This window comes from Chanos chanos, chromosome 8, assembly GCF_902362185.1.
Source record: "Chanos chanos chromosome 8, fChaCha1.1, whole genome shotgun sequence".
In the NCBI taxonomy this organism is placed as follows: Eukaryota; Metazoa; Chordata; class Actinopteri; order Gonorynchiformes; family Chanidae; genus Chanos; species Chanos chanos.
Genome location: NC_044502.1, coordinates 17577522 through 17587521, shown reverse-complemented (window position 1 = coordinate 17587521; position 10000 = coordinate 17577522). Strand labels below are relative to the sequence as shown.

Sequence of the window (10000 nt, the reverse complement as noted above, 5' to 3'; positions counted from 1 at the left end):
CGCCTCGTTCATGGTCATAAAATGCCTAGAGCATAGTTACTGAGGTCAAAGGTTATGGGTTGTCAAGAGAGGCCAAGAGGTCACAGGGTACGCTGAGGTCATCAGAGGACAAGACTGTAGCAGCGCCTGACACTTCCCACGCTTAGGGATGGACAGATAGACACACCTACGCACCAACACACACACACACATACACACATGTGCATGCACACGTGTGCACAGACACACACACACACAAGACTTGTAAAGTTGTCATTTTATGTGTCATGTAAAGGAAGTGATAAATTAAAACTGGTTTTCTCTCTCTCTCTGGAATTCTAGAACTGTGTCCGCTCTTTAGATTTGTCAAAGTCCCAGCAAGAGTAGTATTTCTTTCTTTCTTTCTTTCTTTCTTTCTTTCTTTCTTTCTTTCTTTCTTTCTCTCCTCACAATCTGTGATGTTATATATTTTCAGAATTTTTTTCGCTTATGCTGTGGTGATGAAACTCAGATTGCAGTTTGCTTGTGTGCATATGTGTGTGTGTGTGTGTGTGTGTGTGTGCGTATGTATGCGCGAGCGTGCCTGTATGTGTGTGTTTGTGTGCATATGTGTGTGTTTGTGTGTGTCTGTAGCACAGCTGTGTTTGGAACAGCATGGGTCTGTAGGAGTGTGTCATCTTGGAGGGAAAGACTGGAGGACGAAAGGTTGGGTTTCATTGCAAATCCACAGTGGAAAATTCAGAAGTGAAATGCATACATATAGTCCTGCACAGACACATAGATAGATAGATAGATAGATAGATAGATAGATAGATAGATAGATAGATAGATAGATAGATAGATAGATAGACAGCAGTGGGTTACAATTTAAGGAAATGATTAGCTTAACACACTTGCATTGATTCCTCCCCTATGATTGGATGACTGAGTTGTAGAATGCCCCTCCCTCCTGTCTGACTGGAGCAGAAAAGGATCTTACCAAAAGATCTGATTGGCCGCCATGTGAAATTCACCGTTGCGGTTTGTTTTGCTGTTATAATATCAGTGTTCGTCATTGTAACTTTGGTTACATGAAACACTGTGGAGTGTGGTTGTACGAAGTGACAAAATTTTGTGAAAGCATTAGTGTGCTCTGCTGTCACCCAGACATACATTATGAATTTGCTCAGATCTCAATTTACAACCACAGAATGTGGAGACAGTGCATTGATTGCAGAAGACCCATAGATTGGTGGTGACACTCAACTCCAGGTCCATGTGTGGAGCAGAAAGCTTCAAATCGACAGCTCAGAAAGTCAGTGCAAATGCGCTTTTTCACATATGATGGCGCGCGTTAGTGTGTGCGTGTGCGTGTGTCTGTGTGCATGTGTGTGCGTGTATGTGTGTATGTGTATTGTATGTTTGGGGTGTCAGTGTGTGCGTGTGTGCACACGCACACTAATAAAAAGCTCACAGGGGATTCTTTGTCAGAGAAATATATGCTTTATTTAGTTTACAGTTTGTGTGTGTGTGTGTGTGTGAGCGTGCGTGCGCGTGCGTGCGTGACTGTGTGTGAGGAGTGTGTGTATGTATAGTGAGATGATATAGACTTGGCTGAGATCCGTTCCACCTGGAGTGAGTGAGGCCTGAGAGAGGGCCTTTGTCTGAGCATGCACACACACACACACACACACACACACACACACACACACACACACGCTCGCAAACACTGTCTCTATGCAACTCCCTCTGTCTCTCTCGCTCACCCACACACACACACACACACACACACACACACACACTATTTACGTGACTCTCTCTCTTTCTTTCTCTCACGCACACGCACCTAGGAACATGCTTTCATCCTCATATGTCACAAGTCCATTCCTCCACTTTCCTTTTCCCCTCTCTTTCCCTCTTTCTCCCTTCTCTTTTACTCTTTCTCTTTTGCTCTCTCTCTCTCTGGTGTGTAATTTAAATAGTTTCCTCCCTCACTTCTCTAATGCAAACACAGGAGGTTTTCAGCTCTGGAGTGCAGGACACACCAGGGACTGTGATATGATCTCTCTCTCTCTCTCTCTCTCTCTCTCTCTCTCTCTCTCTCCTTATCCGCCTGCCTCTTTCTCTATCTTCCCATCTCTCCTTTTCTTTCACGATGACAGTGACCTTTGTGTATTAATGTGTCTAAGTGATTTCTGTTCAGATTAACTAGGGTTTGAATCAGAGGAAAATGTGCAGTATTTCAGGAAATGAAATAATTGACTTGGTTTTGGAGCAGTCTGTAAAAAGACCGCATTTCCCAGTGTGCTTTAGGCAGGGTGCCAAACTCCCCCTCCTCTCACCCCGTGGTGTTTGAGTCATTACCCCAGTATACCCACTCTGTCACCATGGATACCACACATACACATGGCACTGGAGCTGCCCTGGATTTCAGTGTGTGTGTGTGTGCCTGTGTGTCTGTGTGTCTGTGTGTATGTGTGTGTGTGTGTGTGTGTGTGTGTGTGTGTGTGCGCACGCGCAATGTTGTATGTGTACTTTTAAGTGTTTGTATCTGTGCATTTGTGTGTTTGTGTGCAGATCGTTTGTGTTTGTGTGTGTGTGTGTATGTGTGTGTGTGTGTGTGTGTGTGTCACTGTGAAATCTAACACAGGAGACAACATCATGCACAATAAAGGTGCTATTCTATTCTATTCTATTCTATTCTATTCTATTCTATTCTATTCTATTCTATTTCTCTAGTTCAGTCAAGTGCATCTCTCTGTCACTCTACTCCATTACACCAGCATTCATCTCTCCTCTCTCACTCTATCACTCACATCATTCCACTGCATTATCACTCTATCACTCACATCATTCCACTGCATTATCACTCTATCACTCACATCATTCCACTGCATTATCACTCTATCACTCACATTATTCCACTGCATTATCACTCTATTACTCACATCATTCCACTGCATTATCACTCTATCACTCACGTCACACCACGATTTACCATACCTCTCTCAGTCTATCAGTCCATCACACTCATCACTCCTACAGGCTTATAAGTATTCATAAGGGGGCGTGGTGTAAATGTAATCCATAGTTAAAACTCTTAAGGAATAAATGGCGAGGGCATGTGAAACAGTAGACTAGCCTCTAGCGTGGAAAAGTTCATATAATATGAGAACTTGACAAGCTGCTTTCTAAAACACGGGTGAAATTTAGAATATTTACCTATTGGCTGTGGGATCTCTGACCAGATTTAATCTTGTGGCCTGTATCACTTCTCATCAGTCTGTATGTGACTGCGGGACTGGCCAGGGGTAAGCTTGTAAATGTCAAAACTGCCTTGTAGCTGTGTGGATTCAGGAGAGGACAGTGATACACAGTCAAAGAACCTGTTCCATCCAAAACATGCAGTGGACCAACCCTGTCCAACTTTGCTGGTCTGGTTGACGTCAGAGCCATTTGTGAGTCTTCACTGACGTGTCGTGCTAGCCATACGTGTGTCTGCATTACGCATTGGCCTTAATCTGGAGTTAGACCTGCCTGGTTTGTGGTTTCATGCTAGTGTCTGTTTACTCTGAGACAGGCTCTGATCTCCCTAATGGAAATCCAGACTCTTCTCTCTCACAGTGAATGGAATTTGAAATGAAACTATTCATTAACCAGACAGGAGCAGTTTTAAAGTGACAGAAACAATAGCCTGGAGACATAAAACAGCCATGAACTGAGTCTGCTCTCCCTGAGCCAGTCATAGAAAGGAAGGAAGAAAGAAAGAAAGAAAGAAAGAAAAGAAAAGAAAGAAAGAAAGAAAGAAAGAAAGAAAGAAAGAAAGAAAGAAAGAAAGAAAGAAAGAAAGAAAGAAAGTGCTTGATCAGTGAAGTCTGTGAATCCAGTTTGTCATTTCACAAACACACACACATATGCACACACAAACACACTTGCAGGTGAATGCCTACCTTCTGACCATGCTGTAATACTGTGTGTGTGTGCGTGTGTGTGTGTGTGTGTGTGTGTGTGTGTGTGTGTGTGTGTGTGCGTGCACTGACCTGTGTAACACATCTGTATTTCTGCTCGATTAGGTACACCATGGCGTCCTTTTATAGAGGTCAAAAGTCAAACAGGGGAACTGTGTAACTTTTCCTGTCTAAGTTTATGAAAGAGGTCAGGCCAGCCTCAGCCAATGAGATCACAGCACAAACAAATATTAACCAAACAGAAACAATGTGTCAGTATCTCTTAAATATACACTCATGAACAATACACACCTCTCACTAGACTGTGAAAGAATCCTTCTTAGCAACCACTTACACTCACACACAAACACACAGACACACAGACGCACACTCATATACATTCATGCGCAGTCATGCATTTCCTGTGGAAAGCAGAAATACAGCTAAAGCAAATGAATATGTGTGTGAGAGTAATTAAATTATATAAACACATGAAAGAAAGTGTTGATAGTCATAATGATGGGAAAGAAAACAGACACACAAATGTGAAACAGAGATAGACACATCGTATATAGAGAGGCACATGCAGTCATATATAAGGCAACACACACATGCACACATGCACACACGCACACACACACACACACACACACACACACACACACACACACACACATAAACACATGCACGCACACATTCTTGAGTTCTCTTTTCTCTCATTTTCATTCACACTCGTTTGTTCCTCACACTCACACATACACATTCTACTGCATTCTAAGTGAGGGCATTGGGTGAATTTTAGTTCCATGTTACTTTAACTAAAGATCAATCAGTTAACCCTAAATGTAACCCTAGAAGTGTTTAAAACTATTTGGTTTCAAAATGATAGGCATACCATTAATTTTTTTAAAGAAGTATGAAATAGTGAAGATCAGCAAAATATCCTCCCTTCCAAACATTTTCACATGGTCCTGCCCATGTGAGTAAGCTTGCATGAATACAGGCACACACAAACACACACAGGCAAATCGTGCAGCACTATCTTTATGATCTCTGATAAACTCTGCAGTTTAGTTTCCACTCTGTCAATTATGGCAAACTTGGTTTAGGATAAGATTAAGTGTTTGTGTTTCTGTGTGTGTGTATGTGTGCGTGTGAATAAATGATTAATAACATGGTTTAGCATGACATTGTGTGCCTACAAAATGTCATGCATATGGAATATAACTTCTTTTGCATTTAGAGGACCATCACAGATTGTTTTGGACGTGGTTTATTGGGTCTTTGTAGAGTCTCTGAGATATGGTTTTAACCGTGTGTGGAACCATGGTTCACAGAAGCTGTGTTTTCTCATAGTTTACAGAATATTTATTGAGACATGCTTTTAACAAGGTGTGACATTGTCTGTAGAGTCTGTATAAGGACATAGTTTAAAGGGTCTGTGTAGGGATGTGGTTTATGGGGTCTGTGTTAGAAAATGGCTTATAGGGTTGATATTGAGACATAGTTTCAGCAAAGTTGTGATGTGGTTTATGGCTGTGGTTTTCAATATTTTTATTCTTAGAACAGACTTAACATTTTGCTGTGCGTATGAGTGTTCATGTTTGCACACGTGTGTGTGTGTGTATGTGTGTGAGAGAGAGAGAGACAGCAAGAGAGTGATTGTGTGTGTATTTGTGTGCATTATCAGTATGTGTTATACTTCTAAATCTTCCCCTTCAGGAAGAGAAGAAGTCCCGCCTAGTGGCTGTGATGGACACAATGGACAACCAATCAGGAACAGAGCATGAGAAGGAAGAGGAGGATTTGTCAGCTGCCAGTCTTCCAGCTACGCCCACACCACAAACTCCACCCCCTCAGCAGCACACTGACCCTGCTTCTCCAACGGTTGCCACGACACCTGAGCCTGCCCCTGTTGCCTGTGGCAACAAGAGGCAGAACTTGAGTGAAGCGGAACTTGAGTATGAGGTACAGGCCTACAATGAGACAGAGTGGTAGAGATAGACCTTATGTTTTTGTGCACCTGTGTGAGTGTGTTTTTAGAATTGGACCTCTAATTTGGGTTTAATGTTAGAGAGATATGTGTGTGTTGAAAGAGATTATGGGCTGCTGATTCTCTTTCTTCATGTTTAAGATGAAAGGCCAGTGTTGGTACCTGTTGTGTGATTATTTCTGTTGCCTGGCAAATACCGACTTTTGTCTGGTAAAAGTGATCGAGAGCAGATAAACAAAGTGTTTCCCAGACCATTTGCAGATCGTTTGGCTGGTGGGAAAAAAAGAGATAGACGGTGATGTCAAAAGAGTCTCATATTAAGAGGCATCCTTTAAATATTTGTCTCGTCTGTGCATTATTGTGCAATCGTCTTGGTCTCGAACCGCAGTTTTGTTTTATTGCTGTTTTGTTCCCTTTTCACCCAGTTTGGTAATGGCCGCATCCCTTGTCTTTCTTTGTGTTTAGGATGGGCGTGGTTTTGGCATCGGGGAGCTGGTGTGGGGGAAGCTAAGGGGCTTTTCGTGGTGGCCCGGACGGATCGTATCCTGGTGGATGACGGGCAGGAGTCGGGCAGCGGAGGGAACGAGATGGGTCATGTGGTTTGGAGATGGGAAATTCTCAGTGGTGAGTCAACACCCAGTTGCAACACAGTGCTTGAGCTCAGGCTTTCTCCAATCACACAGCAAGTTACAGCACAGATATACTTTAGTGACACAGCAAGTTATAGCATAGAGTAAGATCACAAGGAATGTTTCAGTGACACAGCCACTTACAACACAGAGTCAGAACACAGGCACTCTCCAATCACGCAGCTACTTACAACACAGAGTCAGAACACAGGTACTCTTCAATCACGCAGCCACTTACAACACAGAGTCAGAACACATGCACTCTCCAATCACGCAGCAAGTTACAGCACAGACACAAGACACAGATATACTTTAGTGACACAGCAAGTTATGGCGCAGACGCAAGGCACAGATATACTTTGGTAACACAGCCAGTTACAGCACAGACGCAAGGCACAGATATACTTTAGTGACACAGCCAGTTACAGCACAGACACAAGGCACAGATATACTTTAGTGACACAGCAAGTTACAGCACAGACACAAGGCACAAATATACTTTAGTGACACAGCCAGTTACAACACAGACGCAAGGCACAGATATACTTTAGTGACACAGCAAGTTACAGCACAGACACAAGGCACAAATATACTTTAGTGACACAGCCAGTTACAGCACAGACACAAGGCACAGATATACTTTAGTGACACAGCCAGTTACAACACAGACACAAGGCACAGATATACTTTAGTGACACAGCAAGTTACAGCACAGACACAAGGCACAAATATACTTTAGTGACACAGCCAGTTACAGCACAGACACAAGGCACAAATATACTTTAGTGACACAGCCAGTTACAACACAGACACAAGGCACAGATATACTTTAGTGACACAGCACGTTACAGCACAGACACAAGGCACAAATATACTTTAGTGACACAGCCAGTTACAACACAGACACAAGGCACAAATATACTTTAGTGACACAGCCAGTTACAACACAGACACAAGGCACAAATATACTTTAGTGACACAGCCAGTTACAGCATAGACGCAAGGCACAAATATACTTTAGTGACACAGCCAGTTACAACACAGACACAAGGCACAAATATACTTTAGTGACACAGCAAGTTATGGCACAGACGCAAGGCACAGATATACTTTAGTAACACAGCCAGTTACAACACAGACACAAGGCACAAATATACTTTAGTGACACAGCACGTTACAGCACAGACACAAGGCACAGATATACTTTAGTGACACAGCCAGTTACAGCACAGACGCAAGGCACAGATATACTTTAGTGGCACAGCACGTTACAGCACAGACACAAGGCACAAATATACTTTAGTGACACAGCCAGTTACAGCACAGACGCAAGGCACAGATATACTTTAGTGACACAGCCAGTTACAGCATAGACGCAAGGCACAGATATACTTTAGTGACACAGCCAGTTACAGCACAGACGCAAGGCACAGATATACTTTGGTAACACAGCCAGTTACAACACAAACACAAGGCACAAATATACTTTAGTGACACAGCACGTTACAGCATAGACACAAGGCACAAATATACTTTAGTGACACAGCAAGTTATGGCACAGACGCAAGGCACAGATATACTTTAGTGACACAGCACGTTACAGCACAGACACAAGGCACAAATATACTTTAGTGACACAGCCAGTTACAGCACAGACGCAAGGCACAGATATACTTTAGTGACACAGCCAGTTACAGCACAGACACAAGGCACAGATATACTTTGGTAACACAGCCAGTTACAGCACAGACACAAGGCACAGATATACTTTAGTGACACAGCCAGTTACAACACAGACACAAGGCACAGATATACTTTAGTGACACAGCCAGTTACAGCACAGACGCAAGGCACAGATATACTTTGGTGACACAGCCAGTTACAACACAGACACAAGGCACAAATATACTTTAGTGACACAGCACGTTACAGCATAGACACAAGGCACAAATATACTTTAGTGACACAGCCAGTTACAACACAGACACAAGGCACAGATATACTTTAGTGACACAGCAAGTTACAGCACAGACACAAGGCACAAATATACTTTAGTGACACAGCCAGTTACAACACAGACACAAGGCACAAATATACTTTAGTGACACAGCCAGTTACAACACAGACACAAGGCACAAATATACTTTAGTAACACAGCCAGTTACAACACAGACACAAGGCACAGATATACTTTAGTGACACAGCAAGTTATGGCACAGACGCAAGGCACAGATATACTTTGGTAACACAGCCAGTTACAACACAGACACAAGGCACAAATATACTTTAGTGACACAGCACGTTACAGCACAGACACAAGGCACAAATATACTTTAGTGACACAGCCAGTTACAGCACAGACGCAAGGCACAGATATACTTTAGTGACACAGCCAGTTACAGCATAGACGCAAGGCACAGATATACTTTAGTGACACAGCCAGTTACAGCACAGACGCAAGGCACAGATATACTTTGGTAACACAGCCAGTTACAACACAAACACAAGGCACAAATATACTTTAGTGACACAGCACGTTACAGCATAGACACAAGGCACAAATATACTTTAGTGACACAGCAAGTTATGGCACAGACGCAAGGCACAGATATACTTTGGTAACACAGCCAGTTACAGCACAGACACAAGGCACAGATATACTTTAGTGACACAGCCAGTTACAACACAGACACAAGGCACAGATATACTTTAGTGACACAGCCAGTTACAGCACAGACGCAAGGCACAGATATACTTTGGTGACACAGCCAGTTACAACACAGACACAAGGCACAAATATACTTTAGTGACACAGCCAGTTACAACACAGACACAAGGCACAAATATACTTTAGTGACACAGCCAGTTACAACACAAACACAAGGCACAAATATACTTTAGTGACACAGCACGTTACAGCATAGACACAAGGCACAAATATACTTTAGTGACACAGCAAGTTATGGCACAGACGCAAGGCACAGATATACTTTGGTAACACAGCCAGTTACAGCACAGACACAAGGCACAGATATACTTTAGTGACACAGCCAGTTACAACACAGACACAAGGCACAAATATACTTTAGTGACACAGCAAGTTATGGCACAGACGCAAGGCACAGATATACTTTGGTAACACAGCCAGTTACAACACAGACACAAGGCACAAATATACTTTAGTGACACAGCACGTTACAGCACAGACACAAGGCACAGATATACTTTAGTGACACAGCCAGTTACAGCACAGACACAAGGCACAGATATACTTTAGTGACACAGCCAGTTACAGCACAGACACAAGGCACAGATATACTTTAGCGACTCAGCCAGTTACAACACAGACACAAGGCACAGATATACTTTAGTGACACAGCACGTTACAGCACAGACACAAGGCACAGATATACTTTAGTGACACAGCCAGTTACAGCACAGACGCAAGGCACAGATATACTTTAGTGACACAG

The 10000-nt window shown here is 42.9% G+C and overlaps 1 protein-coding gene across 3 annotated transcripts in view; it reads left to right on the top strand.

The window, feature by feature from the left end:
* dnmt3aa (DNA (cytosine-5-)-methyltransferase 3 alpha a) overlaps window positions 1-10000 on the top strand; it is a 51478-nt gene that overhangs the window by 28607 nt on the left and 12871 nt on the right. For all 3 annotated transcript variants that reach the window (XM_030781583.1, XM_030781582.1, XM_030781581.1), the window contains 2 exons: window positions 5628-5873; window positions 6364-6522. In XM_030781583.1, the coding sequence (XP_030637443.1) occupies window positions 5628-5873; window positions 6364-6522 (405 nt within the window). The remainder of the gene's footprint in view (window positions 1-5627; window positions 5874-6363; window positions 6523-10000) is intronic.